Source organism: Hylobates moloch, unplaced genomic scaffold (assembly GCF_009828535.3).
Source record: "Hylobates moloch isolate HMO894 unplaced genomic scaffold, HMol_V3 SCAFFOLD_12, whole genome shotgun sequence".
In the NCBI taxonomy this organism is placed as follows: domain Eukaryota; kingdom Metazoa; phylum Chordata; class Mammalia; order Primates; family Hylobatidae; genus Hylobates; species Hylobates moloch.
In genome coordinates, this window is record NW_026652287.1 from 22,072,163 (window position 1) to 22,099,725 (window position 27,563).

Below are 27,563 nucleotides of genomic sequence, written 5' to 3' on the forward strand. Positions count from 1 at the left end.
TACAGAACAAAACATTTATTCTTTCCATTATGGTGCAAAGGTGGCCCCATCCATGCACCTCACATGGTTACCCTCTTCCTGGACCTGAAGTCATCCACCTTCTCAGGCAGGCTGTCTCCGCGCACTTCCTTACTCCGATTCTCCTTCAGGATATAATTGTCGAGAACCAGCTGCCGAACGCTGCTGTGGTCCAGGGGATGTTCCACTGCACCAAGACCAGATTTGTGTGAGGTGCTGAGAAATCAAACCCAGGGCTGGGGCTTCCTTCCCAGTGACTCTGTCTCTCTGCCCAAGGCAGGGATGGCCAAGCCTGGTTTGGCATCCCTCCATAGCACTGGGGAGTGGAGCATGGAAATTCTCACGTTTCAGGCAGGGGGAGAAAGAACAGAAATATACTTCTCGGGGCTGCCCAATGACTAGTTTTTCTCCCAGACAAGGAAGTGAAGAATGTCTGGTTTAATGTTAAGGAGTTAGGGCCACCATGTGCAGTTGTTCAGGATGTGCATGGCACAAAGACACCTAGAGGAGAGGGGTAGATGGATGGGCTGAAATCCAGCCCCCACTTGATTGCTGAGCCATAGCTACCCAGAAGGGGCACCTTTTTCTAATTAATCTACCCAGAAGTGGCCCTTCTAATTCACACCTGTAGGCCATAGAGGCCAGTGGGCTGGGAGAACCTAATGATCATCAACATTCCCTTGAACAGATGTGAAGACAGTATCTGTACATTTCTGACCTTGTGAGGACAACTGAACCAGAAGCTCGGCGCACCTCTCCCCCCACCTTTTACGAACTGAAAGGGCGGTGGAAGTTGTGCTGAGATGGGTGGCATCTGACCTAGCTTTCACTCCTGCTGCGTTTCAGTCTCCTCAGCTAAAACACACAGGATCTCTGTGTGTGCGTGTGTGTGTGCATGTGTTGTGTGCGTGTGTGTGTGTGTGCACACGTGCTTGTTGGGGGTCTCTCCCTTCATCCTTGGCACACTTGAAATGCTGCTAAGAGAAATGCGGGCAGCTTTTAAAAAACTGATTTTTTTTCTCTACTTACTAAAGTCATGCAAGGTCATTGTAAGAGAAAATTTCAAATAATACAGAATTGTTTAACTTAGAAATGCTACGTTATCTGCAAACCACCATCCAGAATTATCCACTGTAACAGGTGGCTTATACACCTCTGTTTGGTTTTTTATGCATAATCTAGAAATCTTCCTCCTTCCCTTTCTCTCATCGCCCCACCCTCCCTCCTCCTCCTCCTCGTCCTCCTGCCTCTGAGCCTTCCTCCCTCTCTTCCTCTCCCTCCCCCTCTCTCACATGTCTTATATCTCTTATTACATATCAGGGTTGTGAAGTGCTGTCCTGTGCATTGTGAGATTTTTAGCAGCATCCTTGGCCACTAGATGACAGCAACACCATCACTTTCAGTTGTGACAACCAAAAATATCTTCAGATATTGCCAAATGTCCCATAAAGAGTAAATCACCCCTGACTGAGGACTACTGGCAAAAAAAAAAAAATGTACATATATATATATATATATACACACACACACACACATATACACATACATATACACATATACACACACACGCACATATATATACACACACACACGTGTGTGTGCCTGTGTATTGCATGCATATGTAGAGAATGTTTTTAGAAAGATGGGATTATACAATACAGTACTTCTCAGGATGCCCAGACAATTGTCGTGCAACTGACTGTTTTCCCTTTTTGTCTTAATATCAAGGGCATCGTCCTAGTCTCTTCATATTGGCCCCGTGCCTTATTTTTGGGGCTGCTTAGAATTCCACTGCATGGGTGGATGAGCTGGACCTTATTTAACCAATCTCTAAGGGGTGGGCATTACACTTGTTTCCGGTTTGGGGCTACACTGAACAGCCTCCACTCCTCCACCTTTCATCTTTGGCCCTTGAGTAAGTCCTTTTGGAAGGATTGGTTCCCATATATGTGGCCAAACTGCTCTCCAAAAAGCAGATGAGGTCAATTTGATTCCCACCTTCAGAGCAAAGGCCTGGCTCCCCCCATGAGGGGGATGAGTGAGTTTCCACCTTGGAAAAGAAGGAAGATCAATGGGCCGGTGTTGGAAGAGCCACAGCTGACCATGTTGCTTCTGGCATGGACCAGGTTGAAGCTGCTTCAACCGTGGAGTTAGGGGACAAAAATGGGGAGGGGCTGAGGATGGGTCCTGGAGGCACAATGGGTCAGGGAAAGGGAGATCATAGGTGAGTGAGACTCAGGAGCATAGATAAGATGAGCATGAGACACAGAGTCTGGGAACTCTGTTTATCCATAACTTGCCAATTTGTAAACTTTTGATATTTTAAGATTCATTTTAAATGAGCAAAAGGTAGTTTTGACTTTTAAAAATATCCAAAACAACTAAACTTCAGGATCTGTGTCACCCTAGCATCATAGAGAGAAAAGTCCCTAAGCAAATGACACCAAGTGACCACAGCCAAGATGGCACCCAAGGAAACTGGCAGGCCACAAGGGCTCACAAAGAGGAGAAACCAAGGCTCAACACTGCAGACCCTCTCGGACACCTGGACACGGTCTCCCCAGACCTGAAGGCACAGGTTCCCTAGCAGCCTGCGCAGATTGAGAGAGGGAACTCACCATCATCCAACCTGTCGCTGAAGGGGTCAGCCCCCAGCACTGGGGAGAGGACTTTGATGGGTTCTGGGGGCTTGAGGAGGACAGAGCCACCCCAGAAAGGGTTGACAAAGGGTGGCGGGATCTCAGCTTCTGCCCCTTCCACTTCCAGGATGCGCCTGTAGGTCTCCAACAGCAGCAGGTCGTTGGTCTTCTTTTCAATGATGGCTGGAGAACAAGAAGCAGGACCAAGATGGCTGCTGAGAGATCTGGGCCTGGGGGTGCTGGGGGTGGTGCTCCCACTGCAGAGGGCGGGGAGGAGCAGGAAGTACAGGAGGTGCGGGATCTGGGCTCTGACAACGACAAGGCTTTCTCCTGGGTGTCACCATGCATTCTCAACAGGACAGCATCACTCCTCACTCTTAGAGGCTGAAATTTGGTTCTTAAGAGAAAAATAATTGACTTTTTTTTTTTTTTTTGACAAGGTCTGGCTCTGTTGCCCAGGTTGGAGTGCAGTGGCATGATCTTGGCTTACTGCAACCTCAAACTCCCAGGTTCAAGTGATTCTCCTGCTTCAGCTTCCTGACTAGATGCAACCAAGGACACATGACACCATGCCCAGATAATTTTTCTATTTTTTGTAGACACCATGTCTGGCTGGTCTTGAACTCCTAGGCTGAAGTGATCCTTCCGCATCGGCCTCCCAAAGTGCTGGGATTACAGGCATGAGCCATCGTGCCTGGCCTCTGACTTCTTAATGTATACAACACAGATACCACACAGGACATAAGCAGACATACAGTATCTCAGTGATATTAAAATATTACATTCACAAGGAGGGAAATTAGGAAAATATGTCTAGAGAGGCTCCTTAGCAGGATGATAACGAAAAGAAGGTTGAGAAACACCAGGTTACACTAAAAATTGGAAGCCCCACCTTAAACTCCTGGCTTGCCCCAGTGTTCTCTGTTTCAAGTCCTCAGGCCTTTGCTTATGCTGTTCCTTCTGCCAGAATGCCTTTCCCTACACACTTCCTAAATAACCCCCTAGAGGTGTTTTAAAACTCAGGTCAGGCCTCACCACCTGCAGGAATGCTTCCCTGGCCTGCCTCATTTGGGGGACATCCCCTTGCACTGTAGCTCCATAGCCCCATGCAGTCACAAGAACATTCATTCATTCATTTGCAAATGAGTACTCAATGTCTACCACGCCATGCACCGTGCTAGATGCTAAGGATGCAATGGAGGAAAAACAGAACAATGACAACACTAACAACAAAAATACAGCCCTTGCCCTACCAGAGCTTCAGTATGTACGGAGGCATAGAGAGAAAGCCAATTTCAACAATTGAACCAATCACTACAGGCAACCCTCGCCATCCCGGTGTTCATTATCTGATTCAATAACTACTGGATTTGGGTATGTTTTTTGAATAAACTCACACTATCCAGACTGCTGCTATTCTATCTGAAAATCAGGGATCAAAAATATTACCATCCAGGCGGGGCACAATGGCTCATGCCTGTAATCCCAGCACTTTGGGAGGCTGAGGCAGGTGGATCACTTGAGGTCAGGAGTTCAAGACTAGCCTGGCCAACATGGTGAAACCCCATCTTACTAAAAAACAAAAATTAGGCCAGGTGCAGTGGCTCACACCTGTAATCCCAGCACTCTGGGAGGCCAAGGCTGGTAGATCACTTGAGGTCAGGAGTTTGAGACCAGCCTCGCCAACATGGTGAAACCCCATCTCTACTGAAAATACAAAAACTAGCTGGATGTGGTTGCTCAGGCCGATAGTCCCAGCTACACAGGAGGCTGAGGCAGGAGAATCACTTGAACCTGGGAGGCAGAGGTTGCAGTGAGCCAAGATGGTATCACTGCACTCCAGCCTGGGTGACAGAGCAAGACTCCATCTCAAAAAAAAAAAAAAAAAAAAAAAAAATTAGCTGGGCGTGGTATCGGGCACCTGTAATCCCAGCTACTCAGGAGGCTGAGGCAGGGGAATCACTCGAACCCAGGAGGAAGAGGTTGCAGTGAGCCAAGATTGTGCCACTGCACTTCCACCTGGGCAACAGAGTGAGACTCTGTCTCAAAAAATAATAATTAAATAAATAAAAAATATTGACATCCAAAATTTGCTATCATATCTCAGGAACAACATAGATTCAGACATTGAAAGCACCCTGTCCATAGAGACAAACTGGGTGAATGCTAAATACTAGGACTGCAGTGAGAGGGAATAATAGTGGTGGGGGGGAGTAGGGGAGGAAGCTTCAGATGGGTGGGGACAGGGCAGCTTTAGTGTAGGGAGGACAATGAAACTGAGATCTGAGAATGTGAAGGAACTGGGCGTGGGACAGGTCTTCCAGGAACAGCCTGTGCAAAGGCCCCGAGGTAAGAACAAGATGCAGGGGCAGCAGTGGATGAGATTGGAAGGATTGAGGGGAGGATAGTGTGGCTGCAGGTGGTGAGCCAGGGACAGAGCAGGACAAGAGGAGATGAGAAATATAATCAAGGCCAGGCTAGAAAGAACCTGATAGGCTGTGTGCAGAAAAAAGTCAACACAGCAGGGTGAGGCTCTCTCCTCTGAAAGCCTTACTGACCAGGTCAGGCTTGGGCTGGCATCCGGGAACCTGGATTTCAGCAGGGTTCCCAACACCGTTAACTGATAAGAGTGGTTCGCCTGAATGGATAAAGAAAATGTGGTGGCCGGGCGTGGTGGCTCACACCTGTAATCCCAGCACTTTGGGAAGCGAAGGCAGGTGGATCACCTGAGGTCAGGAGTTCGAGACCAGTCTGGCCATCGTGGTGAAACCCCATCTCTATTAAACATACAAAAATTAGCCAGGTGTCGTGGTGGGCGCCTATAATCTCAGCTACTTAGGAAGCTGAGACAGGAGAATAACTTGAACCCAGGGGGCAGAGGTTGCAGTGAGCTGAGATCATGTCATTGCACTCCAGCCTGGGTAATGACAGCGAAATTCCATCAAAGGAAGGAAGGAAGGAAGGAAGGAAGGGAGGGAGGGAGGGAGGAGAAAGAAAGAAAATGTGATACATATACATGATATATATGTACAAAAAAAAGAATGAGATCCTGTCATTTGCAACAACATGGATGGAATTGGAAGTCATTATGTTAAGTGAAATAAACCAGGCACAGAAAGACAAACTTCACATGCTCTCACTTATTTGCAGGATGAAAAACAATGAACACATGGAGATAGAGAGTGGAAGGATGGTTATCAGAGGCTGGGAAGGGCAGTGGCTGGTGGGAGGGAGGTGGGGATGGTTAACGAATACAAAAAACAGAAAGAATGAGTAAGACTGGGCACGATGGCTCCTGCCTGTAATCCCAGGACTTTGGGAGGCCAAGGCAGCAGGATGACTTGAGTACAGGGGCTCGAGGCCAGCCTGGGCAACATGGCGAGACCCCATATCTACAAAAAAATAATAAAAATAAATAGATAAAAGAATAAGAACTAGTATTTGATAGCATAACAGGGTGACTATTGTCAAAATAATTTAATTGTACATCTTGAAATAACTAAAGGAGTAGAACTGAATTGTTTGTAACACAAAAGATAAATGATTGAGGGGATGGACACCCCGTTTTCCATGATGTGATTGTTGTGCGCTGCATGCCTGTATCACAATATCTCATGTACCCCACAAAATACACACCTGCTATGTACCCACAAAATTTTAAAAAAATTTTTTAAGAGTGTCTCACCATGCCTAAATAGTTTGCACTATATGGTTTATCACACGGTTCACACTAACACATTGCTTTGCTAATTTTGTTCTGTACCCTTTTACTATAATAAATCATAGCCATATGTGTGACTATATACTGAGTCCTGGGAGTCCTCTATCAAATCACTGAATGTGGCCAGGAGGCTAGAATGTGTTTGGGGAACCTCCCAAACACAGAGTGTATTAAGAATCTGATGTTTGGCCGGGCGCGGTGGCTCACGCCTGTAATCCCAGCACTTTAGGAGGCCAAGGCGGGTGGATCACGAGGTCAGGAGATCGAGACCATTCTGGCCAACATGGTGAAACCCCATCTCTACTAAAAATACAAAAATTAGCTGGGCGTGGTATGCGTGCCTGTAATCCCAGCTACTTGGGAGGCTGAGGCAGGAGAATCACTTGAACCAGGGAGTCAGAGGTTGCAGGGAGCTGAGATCACGCCGCTGCATTCCAGCCTGGGCAACAGAGTGAGACTCCATCTCAAAAAAAAAAAAAAAAAAGAATCTGAGGTTTAATTCAAGGAGCAGTGGAAGCCATTCATTCCAAATTGTCAGGATCTATGCAGGTATGCCCTGCCTGTCCACTCTGAGCTTAGGGTCAATCCCTAGAAATGTATGTGATTGCTAATAGATTTGCTACATGCCAGGCACTACTCTGAGCACTTTATTCCTTCCTTTCTAATTTGTGTGCCTTTTATTTCTTTTTTGTGCTTTATTGCATTGGCTAGGGCCTCCAGTACAGCACTGACTAGGCATGGTGACAGCACGCAGACATCCCTTCCTTGTTCCTGATCTTAGGAGAAAAACATTCCACTTCCCACTCCCAACAGGAAGGATAACGTTCGCTGTAGTTTTGGGTGTTATTTTATTTTTTGGTTTGCTTGAGATGGAGTCTTGCTCTGTTAACCAGGCTAGAGTGCAGTGGCACAATTTTGACTGACTACAACTTCCACTTCTCGGGTTCGAGCAATCCTCCTGCCTCAGCCTCCCGAGTATCTGGGACTACAGCGTACACCACCACGCCTGGCTAATTTTTGTATTTTTAGTAGAGATGGGGTTTCACCATGTTGGCCAGTCTGGTCTTGAACTCCTGACCTCAAGTGATCTGCCCGCCTCGGCCTCCCAAAGTGCTGGAATTACAGGTGTGAGCCACCGTTCCTGGCCTAGTTTGGGGTGTTTTTTTGTAGGTGTCTTTTATCAAGTTAAGAAAGTTTCCTTCTAGTTCTAGTTTGCTGAGAGTTTTCTTTTTTAAATCATGAATGGATGTTGAATTTTGTCAAATGCTTCTGCATTTATTGAGATGATAATGTCATTTTTCTCTAATAACTATAATTTAAGCCTCCCAACAGTCTTATGAGGTAGATACTGGGTTCACACCAATTTAAAAAAAAAAACAAACAAAAACTGAAGGCATTAAAAGAGATCCATTTTTGTAGATCAAAAATCTGAAGCACAGAGAGGTTCAGAAACCTGCCCTGGCCAGGTGCAGTGGCTCACACCTATAATCCCAGCACTTTGGGAGGCCAGGGAGGGCGGATCCCTTGAGCAAAGCAGTTTGAGACCAGCCTGGGCAATGTGACAAGATCCTGTCTCTACAAAAAATACAAAAAATCAGCCGCGTATGGCGGCACATGCCTGTAGTCCCAGCTGCTTTGGAGGCTGAGGTGGGAGGATCACCTGAGCCCAATAGGTTGAGATGGCAGTGAGCCATGATTGCGCCACTGCACTCCAGCCTGGACAACAGAGCAAGACCCTGTCTCAAAAGAAACAAAACAAAACCAAAAAACAAACCTGCTCAAGGCTCCAGAGCCAGTAAGTGTAGACCCAGGATTCAAACTCAGGCAGGCTGGCTTTAGTGCCTACAATACTTCGCCACCAAGCTCACTACTCCATAAGAGCAAGTCCTCATGCCCAGTCACAGAAAGTTCTGGAAATGTTTCCTAAGACTCCAATGGGCCCCAGGTTGACTCACCAAAATACTGCGGAAGGTTGATGTCGGTGACTTTCCCCGTCTCCCCTAACTGCACCAGGATCTTGGTGGCATCACAGTTTATCTTCGTGAACAGTTTCTCCACTGAGTTCTTCAGTAGATCCAAGGTCTTGCTGACCTCCCTGTACTTGTTCTCATACATATCTGCCTCCTCCGTGGTCTTCCTCAGTTTATCCTGGTGGCAGACCCCAATTCCCACCTGCTCAGGAGAACTTTCAGTGGGCAGAGTGTTTGGGACCCTCTGGGGTCAGGGTCTCCAAACTGCAGGTTTTCAAACCTCTGAGGGGACATGAGATCAATTAAATGGGTTTCCATCGAATTTTGAAGAAACAAAATAAAATAGAATAGCAAAGGAAGGAAGAGAAGAAAAAATACGACTGTACATTGAGGGTCGTAAGGGTAAATATTGTTCAATGTAAGTTTTGCTTCACTTACTTGTCTATGTGTGTCTACATGTCTACAGGATTATGAATTTTTTTTTTTGAGACACAGTCTCACTCTGTCACCCAGGCCAGAGTGCAATGGCATGATCTCAGCTCACTGCAACCTCTGCCTCCCAGGTTCAAGCAATTCTCACGCCTCAGCCTCCCAAGTAGCTGGGATTACAAGCAGGTGCCACCACACCCAGCTAACTTTTTTTTTGCTTTTGTATTTTTAGTAGAGATGCAGGCTGCTCTCAAACTGCTGATCTCAAGTGATCTGCCCACGTTGGCCTCCCAAAGTGCTGAGATTACAGGCATGAGCCACCACGCCCAGCCTACAATATTTTTTAAAAGCTGTTGACTCTTTTTAAAATTTTTATTTACTTATTTATTTATTTTTGAGACAAGGTCTCACTCTGTCACCTAGGCTCCAGGCTGGAGTGCAGTGGCCCAATCTCAGCTCACTGCAGCCTCAACTTCCTGCACTCAAGCTATCCTCCCACGTTAGCCTCCAGAGTAGCTGGGATTACAGGCATATGCCACCATGCCCAGCTAATTTTTGTATTTTTTTTAGAGATGGGGTTTCACCACGTTGCCCAGGCTGGTCTCGAACTCCTGGATTCCAGCAATCCTCCCACTTTGGCCTCCCATTGTGCTGGGATTACAGGTGTGAGCCACCTCGCCCAGCCAGTTCACTCGTTTTTTAAAAAATGGTGGTCTACCTGAGGCCAGAAGTTCAAGACCATCCTGGCCAACATGGTGAAACCCTGTCTCTACTAAAAATACAAAAATTAGCTGGGCGTGGTGGCATGTGCCTGTAATTCCAGCTACTGGGGAGGAAGCAGGAGAATTGCTTGAATCCAGGAGGCAGAAATTGCAGTGAACCGAGATCATGCCACTGCACTCCAGCCTGGGTGACAGAGCGAGACTCTATCTCAAAAAAAAAAAAAAAAAAGGTGGTCTACAGGAAGAAATACATTGCAGCCAATACATACAAACATACATACATATGTTGTGTATGTAGATTTATCCATATTATCTAATCAAATGAATATAAAATTTCACAAATCAACATTTTAAAAAAATACAATTGGGATCTTGCTCTGTCACCCAGGCTGGAGTGCAGTGGTGTGATCGTAGCTCACTGCAGCCTTGAACTCCTGGACTCAGGTGATCCTCCTGCCTCAGCCTCTTGAGCAGATGGGACTACAAGCATGCAACACCACACCCAGCTAAGTTTTTGGGTTTTTTTTAAATTTTGTAGAGATGGGATCTTGCTGTGTTGCTCATACAGGTCTTGAACTCCTGAGCTCAAGCAATCCTCCCACCTCAGTCTCCCAAAGTGCTGGGATTACAGGTGTGAGCCACCATGCCAGTTCAAATCAATATTCTTTTTTAAAAAAAATAAAATAAAATTAGAGACAAGGTCTCACTATGTTGCCCAAGCTGGTCTCGAACTCCTGGGCTCAAATGATCCTCCTGCCTCAGCCTCCCAAAGTTCTGGGATTAACAGATGTGAGCCACTGCACCCAGCCTCAAATCAATATTTTTATTATGTGTTCTAATATTTTCTCTTCTGTTCTCACTATTTTAAAATGTTGGTTACCATCCAATAAACTGATTTTACCATTCACAGTTTAAAACACATTGCCCTAGCCCAGTGGTTCTTAAAAGTGTGGTCCCAGGACAAGCAGCATCAGCTTCACCTGGGAACTTGTTAGAAATGCATATTCTTGGGCCCCACCTCAGTCTTACTCAGTCGAAGGCCCTGGGGGTGGACCAGGCCATCTCGTTTTAGCAAGCCTCCCGGTGATCCTGGTGCACAGTAAAGTCTGAGAAGCTCTGCCAGCCTGTTGGATCTCAACACTGGTATCACCTGGGAACTTTAAAAGTATTTGCTGCCCAACCCCACCCTCAGCGATTCAGTCTTAATTGGCCTGGGGTGCAGCCTGGGCATCTGGGAGTTCTCATTAAAGCCTCCCAGGTGATTGTGACGTGCAGCTGGACTGAGGATCACTGTTCTTGGGTATTTCCTTCACTCATTCCTGCCTCTCCCTCAGAGATCTTAGCTTGCAAAGGTGAACTGGACCCTGGATGAACCAGCCCCATTCCCACTGGTGAATTCTGCACGCGCCATCCCGGATAATGATCCCAAGGGGTTGGCCCTAGTCACACCCCTATTTTACAGGTGAGAAAACTGAAGCTCTGAGGCACACAGCCAGGAGAAGGAAGCCAGGAATTGAACTCAGTCTCTCAACCAGCACATCAGGCGGCTTCCTCCGCTCGGCTACTAGAATGTTTAGTTCCCAGGGCTGCAAATTTCCTATATGACAACAAGAGCGGCCCTCTCTAAAGGTGCATTAGGCCAGGCATGGTGGCTCACGCCTGTAATCCCAGCACACTGGGAGGCTAAGGTGGGAGAGTTACTTGAGCCTGGGAGGTTGAGGCTGCAGTGAGCTGTGATTGCACCACTGCACTCCAGCCTGGGCGACAGAGCAAGACCCTGTCTCAAAAAATAAATAAATAAATTATAATAAAAGTGCATTTAAGAAAATCACATTTTAAAAAAAGTCACAGGATTCATTTTTAAAAAGTCAATGTTCAGCTTGATGTGCTCCTGATAATACGTGTCTAGCTCCTAAAATATTCCAGGTACTTTACACACATCATCTGAACTCAGCCTCATAATTGGCCTAGTTTTCAGATGAAGAATGTTGAGGTCAGAGAAGAAAAGTGAACTCATGTTTAGCTTCCCCGTACCAAGCTCATCCAAAGGTTTGACCTTGAGCTCAACTCTTTACTTGGGCAATTATTTAGTAACAAAGTGAGGGTGACTTACGAGTTTTTCTGGCTCGCATGATAAAAAACAACAATAACAATAGCTACAATGTACAGCTCTCTGCATTGCAGTGTGCCAAATGTATACATGTGTGGTTTTATTCAACCTTCACAGCCCTAAGAAGTAGGTATGATTATTATCCCCATTTTACAGATGAGGAAACTGAGGCTCAGAGAGGTTGAGTCACTACCTCAAAGTCACAGAGCTAGGAAGTGACTTTTCTGCAAGTCACAGCCAGGCTCCCAGAGCGTGGTTGCTTAATTCCTATGCAAAACCCTCCCATGATGGATGTGGTCCCACCACTTCTCCCAAAGGGGAAGGAGATGATGAAATAAAGGGTTTCAAGAATAATTAAAATTAAAAATTAAAGTTATCTCGGCATGGTGGTGTGCATCTGTAATCCCAGCTACTCGGGGACTGAGGCAGGAGAATCGCTTGAACCTGGGAGGTGGACGTTGCAGTGAGCGGAGATCGCGCCACTGCACTCCAGCCTGGGCAACAGAGTAAGACTCCGTCTAAATAAACAAACAAACAAAAACAATTATCCTGCTTAGAGTATCTGCATTTGAAAAGAAGCCCCTCAAAGTCATGCTAAAGCCAAAGCAACAAAAAGCTAGTGGAGGGGCTTCAGGCAGAGGCGAGGGAGATGTTTGGGGTTGCCTGATCAGCCTCTTCCAAACCCCAAGATGTAGAGGGGCGCCAGTCTCAACCTCAACAAGAGTCTGGATTCTGGGTGGCCCCGAGTGAAGGACGTGGGCCCCCAGGCATCTGCCAAGCTTGGGGAGGGTCTCCGTGGACCTGGACCCTGCCTGGAACCCCGTTATTCTCCATACCCGGATACCCGGGAGATGCCGCTCTGAGCACTTCAATGGGCAGCATGTGCTTTGCTGCCATCCAGTGGCCTAGAGGAGAATAACACCCTGGTGGCCAGCCCAGTCTCCCAGGTGCGCATCAGACAGAAAAAAAGCAGAAAACAGACACAAAGAAGGGAAGGGAAATGACTCCGGAGGGCAGTTCCCAGGTCTTTGTCAGACATATGCTATCCACTCTTTCCTTATACCTCTGCTTGTATTTAGGGTGGCAATGTGACCAACTAAAAGTTACATTTCCAAACCTCTCTTGCAATAGGGGTGGCCAATGAAGTGTAAATACAGAAGTCATCGGCTGAGACTTCTGGGAAAGCACTTTTAAGCTGGCTGACTCTGCTAGTGAGGATTTTTTTTTTTTTTTTTGCAGCTCCCACTTTCTTCCTATCTGGATGGCTGGATCTGTGGCAGCTACGATGCAACCATGAGGTGCCCTTGGAATGTAAGTCACCCACTAAGGATGGCAAAACAGAAAGACAGATGGAGCCCAGGTCACTGATGACATCATATAGGTGCCATACCAGCCCTGAAGTGCCTATTTCCAGACTTATTTCCTTTTTTTTTTTTTTTTGAGACAGGGTCTCACTCTGTCACCCAGTGCAGTGATGCGATCTCGGCTCACTGCAACCTCCACCTCCCAGGCTTCAGTGATTCTCCTGCCTCAGACTCCCAAGTAGCTGGGATTACAGGTGTGCGCCACTACCACCCGGCTAATTTTTGTATTATTAGTAGAGACGGGGTTTCACCAGGGTGGCAGACTTATTTCTTAAAGTAAATAAACTTGTATCTTGTTTAAGCCACTATTATTTGGAGTCCCTATTATTAGCAGCTGAATAAAACTCAAAACTTATACAATATCCCAGCTCCTTGATGTTGGTCAAGTGACTTAACTTCTGTTAACCTTAGCCTCTGCATCTGTAAAATGGCAAGATCAACAGCACCTGCCGCCAGGATTCAATGAAAGTGCAAGCCAAGCTCTTAGCCCAGAGCCTCGTATGTGGTAATTACTCCAGAAATGTGTGTATTTGCTATTACTGATTGAGAACGGGGCACAGGCAGGACAATGGGAAGAAAGAAGGAAAGAGGCAGAGATCCATGTGGAAGGAGCCCATCGGGAATGAAATTGCAGGCCCAAGAGCCCGGGCTGGACTCCCTGAAAAGGGGGGGCCTTTAGAATGGATGAAGAGACAGAATTCTACAATGACATTGTAGCAGAGGCTGCCCGGGACAAAACGTCAGGACATGTCTGGATGTGATCCAGGCCAGCCTCGAGTCACAGGGCAGACCTCTTACTGCCCCTGAGAATCAGCTGACAGATGCCCGACGGACAGACAGACAGAAGCTCCCGTCGGACACAGAGACAGACAATAGAAACTCCCGCATCCCTCCCTCCCAATCCTGGTCTCACCTCCAGCTGTCTCAGGACAGAGCGGCTGTCATCGTGGGACGATTTCTGCTGGGATCGCAAGAGGATGATCTCATCCTGCTCGGGAGAGAATAAGACCATGAGGAAAAGCGGCTCTTCCCTCCCCACCGCTCCCAAAAATAAGTGTGCGACTCAAAGAGTCGATGAGGATTTCAATGATTCGTTTCAAGGAGCCCGGAACTCCTGGGCCCCTCTTAGGCCCGTGGGGTTATTTTTTTTTTCTTCTGACATTTCTTAAAGGAGGGTGAGAGCATGAAAGGGGGTGGGAGGGGTGAGTCATCCTTTCTTTTTTTTTTTTTTTTTTTTGAGATGAAGTCTCGCTGCGATGCCCAGGCTGGAGTGCAATGGCGCAATCTTGGCTCACTGCAACCTCCTCCATCTCCCAGGTTCAAGCGATTCTCCTGCCCCAGCCTCCTAAGTAGCTGGGACTACAGGCGCGCACCACCAAGCCCAGCTTTTTGTATCTTTACTAGAGACGGGGGCTTGGCCATATTGGTCAGGCTGGTCTCAAACTCCTGACCTCAGGCGATCCGCCCACCTCAGCCTCTTCTGGAAAATTCTAGAACGATGCAGTCAATAGAATTTTCTGTTCTGATGGTAATGTCCTATCCACCCTAACACTGTAGTCACTAGCCACATGGTGCTGAGCACTTGAAATATGACTGGTGCCACTAGGAACTAATTTTTCTTTTTTTTCTTTTTTTATTTTTATAGAGATGAGGTCTCACTATGTTGCCCGGGCTGGTCTTGAACTCCTACACTGAAGCAATCCTTCCGCCTCAGCCTCCCAAAGTGCTGGGATTACAGGCATGAGCCACCGTGCCCAACCTCTGATGAACTAATTTTTAGATATTATTTAATTTCAGTTAATGTAACTTAAAAAGCCACACGTGGCTGGTGGCTATGGTATTGAACAGTGTGGCTGTGGAGTGGGAGTTCTCAAACCTGAGCATACTCTCAGACTCCCCAGAGTCACCTGGAGGCTTGTGAAAATGTGGAATGCCAGGACCCACGCCCAGGGCTTCCGATTCTGTTGGTCTGGGTGGGGCCTAAGAATGTACACTTCTAACAAGTTCCCAGGTGATGCTGCCACTGCTGTCCCAGGGACCAGCTTTGAGAACCACTGGGCTTAAGCCATGTGCCCTGATAGAAAAAAGCTCACACCTTTTGACTGAGCAATCTCATGCCTAGGAGTCTGTCCCATGGAAATAACAGAACACATTGGCAAAGGTGGACCCTCAGGGCTATCTGTTGTATTCTTGTTTATAGTGGCCCCCAGTTGGGGACAATCCAAATGTCTACTGATAGGGGGTCAGTTAATGATGGTACATTCATAAAACAGGGGAGAGGGTCTTGGGTTAAAATATGGCTAAAATGCAGATTCCTGGCACATCCACAGAGAAGCTAGGTCTGTAGGTATGGGAGGGGTTCTGGGGAATGTGCTTTTCTTCTTCTTCTTTTTTTTTTTTTTTTTTTTGAGAAAGGGTCTCTCTCTGTCACCCAGGCTGGAGTGCTGTGGCGTAATCACGGCTCACTGAAGCCTTGACTGCGATCCTCCCATCTCAGCCTCTCAAGCAGTTGGGACCACAGGCACATGCCTGACTAATTTTTAAAAACATTTTCTGTAGACACAGAGTCTCACTATGTTGCCCGGGCTGGTCTTGAACTCCTGTGCTCAAGCAATCTTCCTGCCTCAGCCTCCCAACGTGCTGGGATTACAGGTGTGAGCCACTGTGCCTGGCCTGGATGTTTTTTGATTTGTTTGTTTGTTTTTGAGACAAGCTCTCGCTCTGTTGCCCAGGCTGGAGTGCAGTGGTGCGATCTCAGCTTACTGCAACCTCTGCCTCTTGGGTTCAAGCGATCCTCCCATCTCAGCCTCCTGAGTAGCTGGGACTGCAGGCATGAGCCACCACGCCCAGCCTGGAATGTGCATTTTTAAGAAGCATCTTGTGATTCCATACCACAGAGAATCTAGGGTCTCCAGAAGCCATTAAAAAAACACAGTGGGCTGGGCATGGTGGCTCACACCTGTTATCCTAGTGCTTTGGGAGGCCAAGGCCAGCAGATCGCTTGAGCCCAGGAGTTCCAGATCTGCCTGCGCAATATGGTGATATCCCATCTCTACAAAAAAATACAAAAATTAGCCAGACGTAGTGATGCACGCCTGTAGTCCCCAGATACTCGAGAGGCTGAGGTAGGAGAATCCCTTGAGCCCAGGAGGCGGAGGTGCAATGAGCCAAGATCCCGCCGCTGCACTCCAGCCAGGCGACAGAGCAAGACCCTGTAAAAAAAAAAAAAAAAAAAAGGAGGAAAAAAATAGAAGCTGTTGGAAGGTATCTATGGTAAACTGTTGGGAAACAAAAGGTTTACAAAACAGCATGAACTGTCTAGTGTGATCTAGTACTACAAATAGGCTTGTAAATGGGCGTGTGTGTGTGTGTCTGTGTGTGCACATGTGTAACCACACATTGCCTTCATAAAGCAGTGTCAACAAAATGTTAATTATCTCCAGGTCATGATATCTTGGTGACTTTTAATTTTTCTTTATGTTTTTCTGAATTGCCTACACTTTCCCACAGGTGTATAATAATATATTTACACAATTTGGAAAATTCTACAAAGAACAAATACAAACCCAAATCAGGAAGAATCCCATCTCCTAACATAGCATTGCTTCATGTTTTTGATAAGAACTCTATCTTGCTTTTTTCCCCCCTGTCAAGATTGGAAGGCTCATATCCTTTAATTTTTAAATTTTTTTTTGAGACAGGGTCTTGCTCTCTTGCCCAGGCTGGAGTGCAGTGGTGCAATCTTGGCTCACTACAGCCTTGACCTGCCAGGCTCAAGCAATCCTCCCACTTCAGCTTCCTGAGTAGCTGGGACTACAGGCACACACCATCACACTCAGCTAATTTCTTTCTGTGTTTTGTATTTTTTGTAGAGATAGGGTTTCGCCATGTTGCCCAGGCTGGTCTCAAACTCCTGGGCTCAAGTGATCCGCCCACTTCGTCCTCCCAAAGTGCTAAAAATTTTTAATTTTTAAAAAAGCAAGGAAGAACTCTACCAAAAAGATGAAACAATGCTTTGTCCATGTGATAGAATTATTCCTGATTTGGGGGTTGTATTTATACTTTTTAGTATTTTCCAAATTGTGAAAAAAAAATCTAACTGGAAAAAAATATATTATTTTGGAAAAAAAAAAAGAAAGGAAGTGAGTGTTCCGATCTTTACAGGGCAGGGGTGGGGTGGGGGATCTCTACCAAAAAGATGAACCAATGCCATATCCAGGTGATGGGATTCACATTGAGACTTTTTGCTATTTTGCAAATTGCATCAATAACCTGAGTCGATGGCGCCACTCCCCTGCTCGGAGATCTCCCATGGTCCCTGCCTCTCCAAGAAATGGCCAAAACCTCTTCTGGAAATGTGTCCGGCAGCCCTCACCTCCCAGATTCATCCCCTCTCCCTCCCATGTCTCTCTCTGTGTGCCGGACAGCCTGGCCTGCTTGCAAGCTGCTTCAGGGCCTTTGAGTGTGCTGTCTTCTCTGCCTGGAGCATTCTTCCCCAGAAATCTGGACAGCTCAATCCCTCATCTGTAAGTTCACTCAGATCTTAACTTCCCAACTGCCCGGGGCCCCCAGCTGGCTCCAAAACCCGTCTTACGCTGTGCTACTTCATCTTTTTACCCACACTGCATCTCCCTTTCTAACTTACTCTAGAATTTACGTTAAGTATTGGGTTTGTTGTTTATTGTGTTTCTCCCTGCCAAAACAGCAGTTCTGTGAGGGCTGAACTTTTTGTCATCCTGTTCACTGCCACATTGTCAGGGTCTAGAGCAGTGCCTGGAACACAGTACGTGCTCAATAAATACTTGCTGGATGAACAAATAACCACAAGGACATTTGCTTCAATCAGATACACAACTTTATATAATAATAACCATGTTACATTTTAAAAGCACAACCATTGACACCAGGCTGGGCAACACACTGAAACCTCATCTCTGCAAAAAATACAAAAATTAGGTGGGTGTGGTGGTGTGCACCTGCAGTCCCAGCCACTCTGGAGGCTGAGATAAGGGATCACCTGAGCCGGGGAGATTGAGGCTGGAGTGAGCCAAGATCAAGCCACTGTACTCCAGCCTGGGTGACAGTGTGAAATCCTGCAAAAAAAGAAGAAAGAAAAAGAAAGAAAAAGGAAGGAAGGAGGGAGGGAGGGAAGGAAGGAAGGAAGGAAGGAAGGAAGGAAGGAAGGAAGGAAGGATGGAAGGAAGGAAGGAAGGAAGGAAGGAAGGAAGGAAGGAAGGAAGGAAGGAAGGAAGGAAGGGGAAGGAAGGACCAAAAAAAAAAAGTTGGAAGTTAGAAGGAAATATTTCAGAATGTCACCAGTGATTGTCTCAGGCAATAGGATAGTGGGTGGTTTAAAATTCCTTCCATCCTTAGTTGCTTTGCAGATTTTCTACAGTGAGCATATCTTTGTCCTATAACATTTTTTGCAAAATTAAATCTTACCATTGGATATCAGTGCTCTCTGGACTTATTCAACAGGCATTTGCAGCTCTATTTAAGCCCAAAAAGTCACAGTTCTGTAACCTTAACAAAGAGCTTGGCAGCTACTGTTCTGGTCCAAACATCACTCTACAGATGGGGAAATTGAGGCCCAGAGAGGGCAGCGCTTACCCATCTTAGACACATTTGTCATGACCCTAAGGAAGAGGGTCCCCTTATGAGGAGTGGGGAAAATCAAGGCCAGTTCAGCTCAGGAATATTTTCTATCAGGTCAGGATATCCAGCTGGGGTCCTCACACCCCTCTGCTAGGGCTTATCCTCGATGTCCCACTGGGACCCCAGAATTCAGGGTCCTGCCCACTTCCAGGCCTGCCCGCGAAGACCTTCCCTGCAATACCGCAAATGGCCGACAGAGGACAGTGGTGACGCGCCTGAACCTCAGTTAGCAACTCAAAGGCCTGCTAAGCTCTGTGGGCCCTGGAGCACTTCAGCCCAGCTGGTCTCTGTGAGCGCGGCAGGGAGCCGATGGCTCCGTTTGTAGGAACTCGGATTCCCGCGGGAATGTGGACGGGAGGTGTCAGATCTGATTTTCCAAGAGAAATCAGAAATTCAGAGTTTCATGTGGAATATCCTGGTTTTTAAATTACTGCCACTAAGAATTTAACAACTTGGGGAGGTGGAGGAGACCAAACTAAACTAAAAAAGGAGGCTGGGGCCGGGCGTGGTGGCTCACGCTGTATTCCCAGCATTTTGGGAGGCCGAGGTGGGCAGATCACGAGGTCAAGAGATTGAGACCATCCTGGACAACATGGTGAAACCCCGTCTCTACTAAAAATACAAAAATTAGCTGGGCGTGGTGGTGTGCGCCTGTAGTCCCAGCAACTCAGGAGGCTGGTTTATGAGACTCCGCCCCCAGCCCTCCAGGGAGGGGTGAAGTCAGATGTTAGAATCCTAATTGTTTTTAATTTAAAAAAATTTTTTAACCTGATCCCTTAGTTTGAGCAAAGGTGCCACAAGAAGGCAAAAAGGTAGGGTCCCAGCCCCCTCCCATGGCCCATCCCCCACTGCTTCATCCAGGTCTGCTCCATTTCCTGTTTTATGTACCAGTGTTTCCTCATAACATGGGATTGAACAAAAACGTTTTCTATGGCCGGGCGTGGTGGCTCATCCCTGTAATCCCAACACTTTGGGAGGCCTAGGCAGGCGGATCACCTGAGTTCAGGCGTTCGAGACCATCCTGGCCAACATGGTGAAACCTTGTCTCTACTAAAAATACAAAAATTGGCCAGGCGTGGTGGCTCATGCCTGTAGTCCCAGCTACTCCGGAGCCTGGGCAGGAGAATCGCTTGAACCCGGGAGGTAGAGGTTGCAGTAAGCCAAGATCGTGCCACTACAGTCCAGCCTGGGTGACAGAGCAAGACTCTGTCTCCAAAAAAAAAAAAAAGTTTGTAGCTTTTTAAGTAAAAGTTTGAAACTTTTTTTATAAAAAGAGTTTGGACTTGGAGGACCCCTCTAGTCCAAGTCTGTGCGCCATTCTACAGATAGAGAGACTGAGTCCCAGAGCGCCTGCACTTGTCCTTGTGCGGGAGATGCTGTGCAGCTGCAGGAGGAAAGGAGAGAGCAGCCTCAAGGTGAGTGGGAGGTTGAGGTCATTTCTGGGGAAGAACCATTTCCTGTGCCTGTCCTGGACCCTTGTCCAGGAAGACCTCCTTCCGGGAGGGGGACAGAGAGTGGCATGAGGGTCCTTCAAGTCTGTCTTCCCCACCCCTGGGTGCACCTCCCACCCCACACCTCCCCATGCCCTGCCTGGGACCTGCAGGGCTTGCACCAGTGGGCTCCCTTGTGCTTGGCTGCTGAGTAGCCCAGCCAGTGGGAGGCACAAGTTGGAGATAAAGGGTGGGAGGAGGGGGAGGTTGGGGTATTTGCCACCCCCTGGGCCCGTCCCTAATTTGGCTGCACCCCTCCAGGAAGGGCATAGCAGGCAGCCATATCCTCATTCCTCCCTCCCCTGACCCATTTCTGGAGCTGTGGCTACCCCCGCATGCTCCCTTCTTAATTTCCTTAGATGTCTGGAAACAGTCCCTTTTTAAAAATTCTCCTCAATTTACCCATTTTATTTTTGGGTTTTGGTGGTTTTTTGGGGTGGGTTTTTTTGTTGTTTTTTTTTGAGACGGAGTCTCCCTCTATCGCCCAGGCTGGAGTGCAGTGGCGCCATCTGGGCTCACTGCAACCTCTGCCTCCCGGGTTCAAAGGATTCTCCTGCCTCAGCCTCCCAAGTAGTGGGATTGCAGGTGCAGGCCACTACACCCAGCTCATTTTTGTATTTTTAGTAAAGACAGGGTTTCACTATGTTGCCTAGGCTGGTCTTGAACTCCTGAGCTCAGATGATCCACCCGCCTCCCAAAGCGCTGTGATTTCAGGTGTGAGCCACTGTGCCTGGCCAATTTACCCATGTCGGCTGTGCTGTTTCCTGTGACAACCCTAATTGATAAATTCACCTTCACTCCATTTTTTTGCAGCCACATGGACTGTTATTATCTATATAGTTTTCTATAAACCAAGCCATTCTGTTTATTATTCTTTGTTTACTGTTATTATTATTTACTACCCTAAGTAAATATCCATTAAATCACAAGTTTGCTCTGCAAGCTCTATAATATTCCTTTAAAAATTAATTCCTCACTAGTAAATAAAAACGTTTTCACCTATATTCTAGCTGCAATCTATTTGCACATGGCCAGCATGCATGCCCCACATTTGGGAAACAGTGACATATTGCAAAGGAAAGCAGCTCCCCTCATCACGTAAGCAGAGGACAGGGCCCACAGAAGAAGGGGTAATGAATTCCCAGAGGAGGCGACATTTGTGCAGGGTCAGGACTAATGAGCAGGATTTCATCAGAAGAGAAAAGGAGGGGAGGGAGAGGGAACAGCACAGGGAAGGCACTGGCGGAGGGAAATGCATGGGACAGCTGGGGCTGGCAGCAGCAGAGGGTGTCTTGAAGGTCATAACAGCACCTGTGTCTGCAAAGGCAGGTGGAAGCCAAATTTTGAAGGGGCTGGAATGTCACACTAAGGGGTTCAGACTCTATTCCATGCAGACAGTTCCAAAGGATATTTATTTATGTACTGGCATGTAAATAGCCCAGGAAGCCAGTGACATTTGGGAAATTATGGGTTCAACAAAGGTAGACAGGCTTCTTTACTGCATGACTTGTCAGGGCCTGTGCACCAAGTCTCGCCAAGATAAGAATGAGTTCTCACTCCTCGAAACTGTTGATTAACAAGGGTCAGGTAAGAAATAAGAAATACTTTCAGCTTTGCAGGTCCCTCTTGCATATTTCTCTCTCTCTTTTTTTTTTTTTCTTCTTACAATCCTTTAAAAATGTAAAAATCATTCTTAGCTCATGGGCTACACAGAAATAGCCATGGACTGTAGTTTACTGAATGCTGGTTAATAAAACATGCCATGGATTATAAAGTCACTATTGGGTTGGGAGACATGAATACATGAAATGTATCTATCCATTGAAAGACAATTACAGGCCAGGTGTGGTGGCTCACATCTATAATCCCAGCACTTTGGGAGGCTGAGGCGGGCGGATCACTTGAGGCCAGGAGTTTGAGACAAGCCTGGCCAACATGATGAAACCCCATCTCTACTAAAAATACAAAAAAAAAAAAAAAAAAAAAAATAGCAGGGCATTGTGGCGGGCGCCTGTAGTCCCAGCTACTCCAGAGGCTGAGGCAGGAGAATCTCTTGAACCCGGGAGGTGGAGGTTGCAGTGAACCAAGATCATGCGACTCCACTCCAGGCTGGATGACAGAGCAAGACTCCGTCTCAAAAAAAATTCAAATAAAAAGTAAGGGGACACTGGGCGCAACGGTTCACACTTGTAATCTCAGTACTTTGGGAGTCCAAGGTGGGAGGATTGCTTGAGGTCATGAGTTCGAGACCAGCCTGGGCAACATGGCAATATCCCAACTCTACAAAAAATATAAAAATTAGCCGGGCGTGGTGGTGCACACCTGTAGTCCAAGCTACTCAGGAGGCTGAGATGCAAGGATCATTTGAGCCTGGCAGGTCGAGACTGCAGTGATTCAATATCGCACTACTGCACTCCAACCTGGGTGACAGAGTAAGATCCTGTCTCAAAAATAAAATGTAGGGGGAATAGAGTGGTGTTGGCCAAACTGCTTTCTGTAGTGCCTCTCACAGAGCCTTCCTAGGAGATTGCCCAGGAAAGGCTGCTGTGGACACAGGGGCCCAGGGCCTGGGAAAGCAGAGCTGCCCTGACCTGGACTCGTTGGGTCCTCTTGTGCATCATCTCCATATCGTTGTTGAGCTCCGTGACATACGTGAACCGAGCAAAATTCTTCTCCTCCTTGGCCAGAAAATCTTCAATGAGCTGGTTTAGGTTCCCACTCTCAGCTAGCTTCAGCAGCCGGAGGTGGGCCACCTCGTAGCTCTCAAAACTCTCTCCCCTGTTCTTCTTGACATGCTTCTTTGCCTTGAGAGCTAGGAAAGGAAAAATCAGCCACTGTGACACTCAAAAGGAAGTGCCTCAGATCCGTTTCAGGCAGACACGTGATCAATATTATTGTGGCCAGGCATGGTGACTCATGCCTGTAATCCCAACACTTTGGGAGGCCGAGGCAGGCAGATCACCTGAGGTCAGGAGTTCGAGACCAGCCTAGCCAATATGGCGAAACCCCGTCTCTACTAAAAATGCAAAAATTAGCCAGGTGTGGTGGCACATGCCTGCAATCCCAGCTACATGGGAGGCTAAGCCAGGAGAATTGCTTGAACCTGGGAGGCAGAAGTTGCAGTGAGCCGAGTTTGCGCCACTGTACTCCAGCCTGGGCGATGGAGCAAGACTCCATCTCAAAAAAAAAAAAAAAAAAAAAAAAATTATATATATATATATATATAGTAGTATGCTTTAGGGATGAGGCTAGATGTTTCCAGGAGATAGAGCAGAAGCTTCATCCATCATTCATTTCACAAATATCTCATGAAGCATTTACTATGAGCCACACACTGTGCTAGGCACTGCTGATACAAAATCCCTGCCCTGGCCGGGCATGGTAGCTCACACCTGTAATCCCAGCACAGGGATTGAGCCCTGGAGTTCAAGACCAGCGTGGACAACATAGCAAGACCCCACCTCTACAAAAAATTTTTTAAATTAGGCCTTGTGCAGTGGCTCCCACCTGTAATCCCAGCACTTTGGGAGGCCAAGGCAGGTGGATCACGAGGTCAAGAGATTGAGACCATCCTGGCCAACATGGTGAAACCCGGTCTCTTCTAATAATACAAAAATTAGCTGGGTGTGGTGGCGTGTGCCTGTAGTCTCAGCTACTCAGGAGGCTGAGGCAGGAGAATCACTTGAACCCAGGAGGTGGAGGTTGCAGTGAGCCGAGATTGCACCACTGCACTCCAGCTCGGAGGCAGAGCAAGACTCCGTCTTAAAAAAAAAAAAAAAAATTTAAAAAATTAGCCAAGTGTCGTGGTGAATGCCTGTGGTCCTAGCTACTCAGGAGGCCAAGGTGGGAGGATGGCTTGGGCCTAAGAGGTCAAGGCTGAAGTGAGCTGTTACTGTCACACCACTGCACTCCAGCCTGGGAGAAAGAACAAGACCCTGTTTCTTTAAAAAAAAAAAAAAAAGGATCTTTTAAGCACACCTGACCATGTGACATTTTTACAGGTGCCACCATGCCCAGCAGTTTATCCCAAACACCTGCTTTTCCTCTGGGTGTCTAGAATTTTGGTATGTGCTAGGCAAAGGGTGTCTACACGACCAGCCCCCAGTAAGAATTTGGGGTACTGAGTCTCTAGTATATCCCACTATGAGATAACCTTTTTTTTTTAAGAGACAGGGTCTCGCTCTGTCACCCAGGCTGGAGTGGCGCAATCATAGCTTGCTGCAGCCTCAAACTCCTGGACTTAGGATCTGCTTTTTTCTACCCCTCAGCACCTGGTCACCATCAGACCTCCTGAGATCATGCCATCCTCCCATCTCAGTCTCCCGAGTAGCTGGGACCACAGGCATGTACAACTGTGCCCAACTAATTTTTTTTATTCATTATAGAGATGGGGTCTTGCTCATTTGCCCAGGCCAGTCTCAAACTCTTGGCCTCAAGTGATCCTCCCACCTTGGCCTCCCAAAGCACTGGGATTACAGGCATGAGCCACCATGCCCAGCCTAGTAGATAACTCTTCACATGTGTGGTCACAGATCCTGGAAGAACCACGTGTGCTCAGTGTGACTGTACTTGGAAGCTTGCGCCCAGTTTCCTCCAGACACTGGACCACACACCTTCTCCCTGTGCTGATCTTCCTTGGCACCTTTTCACTGTAATGCATCACAGCCATGAATGTGCCTCAGTGCTGAGTCCTGCGAGATATTCTAGTGAATCATCAAACCTAGAGATGAACCTGGGGACCCCTGACAATAAGTCTCCCTCTAAATAATAGAAAGAGAGCCCCAGATGAAGACACATGCTGTAAATTAGGGTTGTCAGATAAAATAGAGGGTTCCCAGTTAAATTTGAATTTCAGACAAATATATTTTTAACTATAAATATATCCCAATTATAGATAAACAAAAAAGTTTTCTCATAAGTATGTCCCAAATGCTGCATGAGACATAGTTATCCTAAACATTTATGTATTGTTTATTTGATATTTAAATTTAACTAGGCTTTTTTTTTTTTGAGACAGGGTCTCAGAGTCTTATTCTGTTGCCCAGGCTGGAGTGCAGTGGCATGATCTTGGCTCACTGCAGCCTCTGCCTCCTGGGTTTAAGTGATTCTCCTGCCTCAGCTTCCCAAGTAGCTGAGATTAAAGGCACTCACCACCATGTCCAGCTAATTTTTTTGTATTTTTAGTAGAGACGGGGTTTCACCATGTTAGTCAGGCTGTTCTCAAATTCCTGACTTCAAATGATCAGCCTGCCTTGGCCTTCCAAAGTGCTGGGATTACAGGCGTAAGCCACCATGCACAACCTTAACTAGGCATCTTATATCTTTATTTGCTAAATTTGACAACCACAAGGAGACTTGGGCACCTTCACTTAAAAAGAGAGAGAGAGAGAAAGAAGGCAAGAAAGAGAGCGAGAGAGCACAAGCTTGCTCCTGGAGAGTGTACCTTCCTCCCTTTTGGCCTGCTCCTCGAATTCATTGCGATCATTCAGCTTGACGAGCAGGAAGGACTTGAGCTTGCTCTCGTGGGCATAGAGACGCTCCAGCTCTCGGATCTCCAGGTTGTACTGAGAGATGTCCTTCTTCTGGCGGTCCTTCATGGCAGCCATTCGAGCCATGGCCTCCACCCTGGGCAAAGGGGGTACAGAGCCTGAGTATCTGAGGCTCCTCCTCTCTACTTCCCTTTGCCTGCCAGTTCAGAAGGCCTTCCTGCCTAGACAATGACTACTACTTTTATTAATCATAAAGGTTTCTGGGTGTGTAAAAACAATCCTCCTTACCTGAACAACAGGAGCTGTAAGCTCTAGATCACTCCCAGAAATGGTTTTCCTATCATTATCCACATCATTGCCTTCAGCATCACCATCATCATCATCATTACCACCACCACCATTACCACTATCACCATCACCATTATCACCATCACTACCATCACCATCATCACTGTCACCATCATCATTACCACCACCATCACCATTATCACCACTATCATCACCACCATCACCATCACTATAACCATCATCACCATCACCACCATTATCATCACTGTCATATCACCACCACCATCACCATCATTACCATGACCCCCACCACCACCACCATTACCACCATCATAACCATTATCACTACCATCACCAACATCATCATCACTGCCATCACCATTATCACCATCATTACCATGACCACCATCACCATATCACCACCACCACCATCACCACCTCACCATCATCATCATCACCTTCCTAATCACCACTATCACCATCACCACCACCATCACCATCCTCATCATCACCATCACCATAACCATCATCATTATCACCACCACCACCATCACCATCACCATCATTATCACCATCATCATAATCATCATTACCATCACCATTATCACCATCATCACCATGATTACCATCACCATCATTATCACTATCTTCCTAATCACCACTATCATCCCCATCATCACCATCACCATCATCGCCACCACCGTCACCACAGTCATTATCATTGCCACCACCATTATTCACCATCATCACCATCACCATCATCACCATCATTATTGTCACCACCACCATCACCACTTATCAATTACTGTGTCCCAGGCACTGCTTTACATTTATATATTATTTAATCCTCTTCACCATCTAAAGAGCTCCTACGACAATATAGTAGTGATGAAACCTGGATTTAAACCCAGATCTGTCTGACTCGGAAGCCTATGCCCTTCACAGCCAAACTATATGTCTTTTGCTCCTATGAGTGTGAAGCCAGCAGAGACCCAGATTGAGAAAGATCCCCTTGGACTAGAAGCAGGGGCACTTGGAGGAGATGGTACAGCACAGAGGTTTGAATCTCAACTTCACCACAATCACCACTTACCTGGATCTCAGGTAGGCATTTTAGCATCTCTAAGCCTGCATGTCCTGGTCTGTAAAATGGGGATAATAACTCCTAAGGCAGTTGTGAGAGTTAAAACAATACCCACCAGAGTACCTAGCATCATGCCTGGCACACAGTCAGTGCTCAGAATTATTACTACTATGATTTAAGATTCCCCAACACATAACAACCAGGGGCAGTGGTGGCCCAGAGTAGGAAGCTAGATGCTCAGCAAGGGGCTAAGAGACCTCACTGCCCCTGGACCTATCCCCAGCCCACCTCTGTTGATAGGCCTGAGAAGATTGCTCAATGGCCAAGTTCATGGTTTTCTTCTGCATCAACAGGCAGTGCTGGAGCTGCTGGTAGACATTGTCATAAGCAGCCTTCTCAAATCGTAGATCTTCAATCTCCTTCCGGAGCTTGGCATTGGTGGTCAGCATCTTGTCAAAGTGAACAGTGACCTGTTGAAAGGGCCATGCTTCAAAACAGATCTCATTTCTGGGGCGTAAGACAAGCTTCCAGAAGGCACCTGGAGGGCTGTCAGGTCTTTGCCCCACCTCATACCCAAGGGCCAT

At 47.0% G+C, this 27,563-nt stretch overlaps 1 protein-coding gene across 1 annotated transcript; it reads right to left on the reverse strand.

Moving 5' to 3' along the window:
* Window positions 1–27,563, reverse strand: CCDC63 (coiled-coil domain containing 63). Its single transcript, XM_032171548.2, has 7 exons — window positions 27,268–27,563; window positions 25,562–25,743; window positions 22,710–22,930; window positions 13,887–13,961; window positions 8,334–8,526; window positions 2,637–2,840; window positions 1–205 (listed from the first exon to the last, which is right to left on the reverse strand). The coding sequence occupies exons 1-7, from the start codon at window positions 27,561–27,563 to the stop codon at window positions 60–62; spliced, it is 1,317 nt and encodes a 438-aa protein (XP_032027439.2). The 3' UTR covers window positions 1–59.

What these genes read in the sequence shown, in the direction of transcription:
- CCDC63 (XM_032171548.2), bottom strand. Translation starts at nt 27,563, where the DNA reads ATGGCCCTTGGGTATGAGGTGGGGCAAAGACCTGACAGCCCTCCAGGT. An exon ending in AGAGGACCCAACGAGTCCAG is followed by an intron (nt 13,962 to 22,709) that starts GTCAGGGCAGCT and finishes TCTCCCGAGCAG; the next exon opens with GATGAGATCATCCTCTTGCG. An exon ending in CAACCTTCCGCAGTATTTTG is followed by an intron (nt 2,841 to 8,333) that starts GTGAGTCAACCT and finishes CTTGTTCTCCAG; the next exon opens with CCATCATTGAAAAGAAGACC.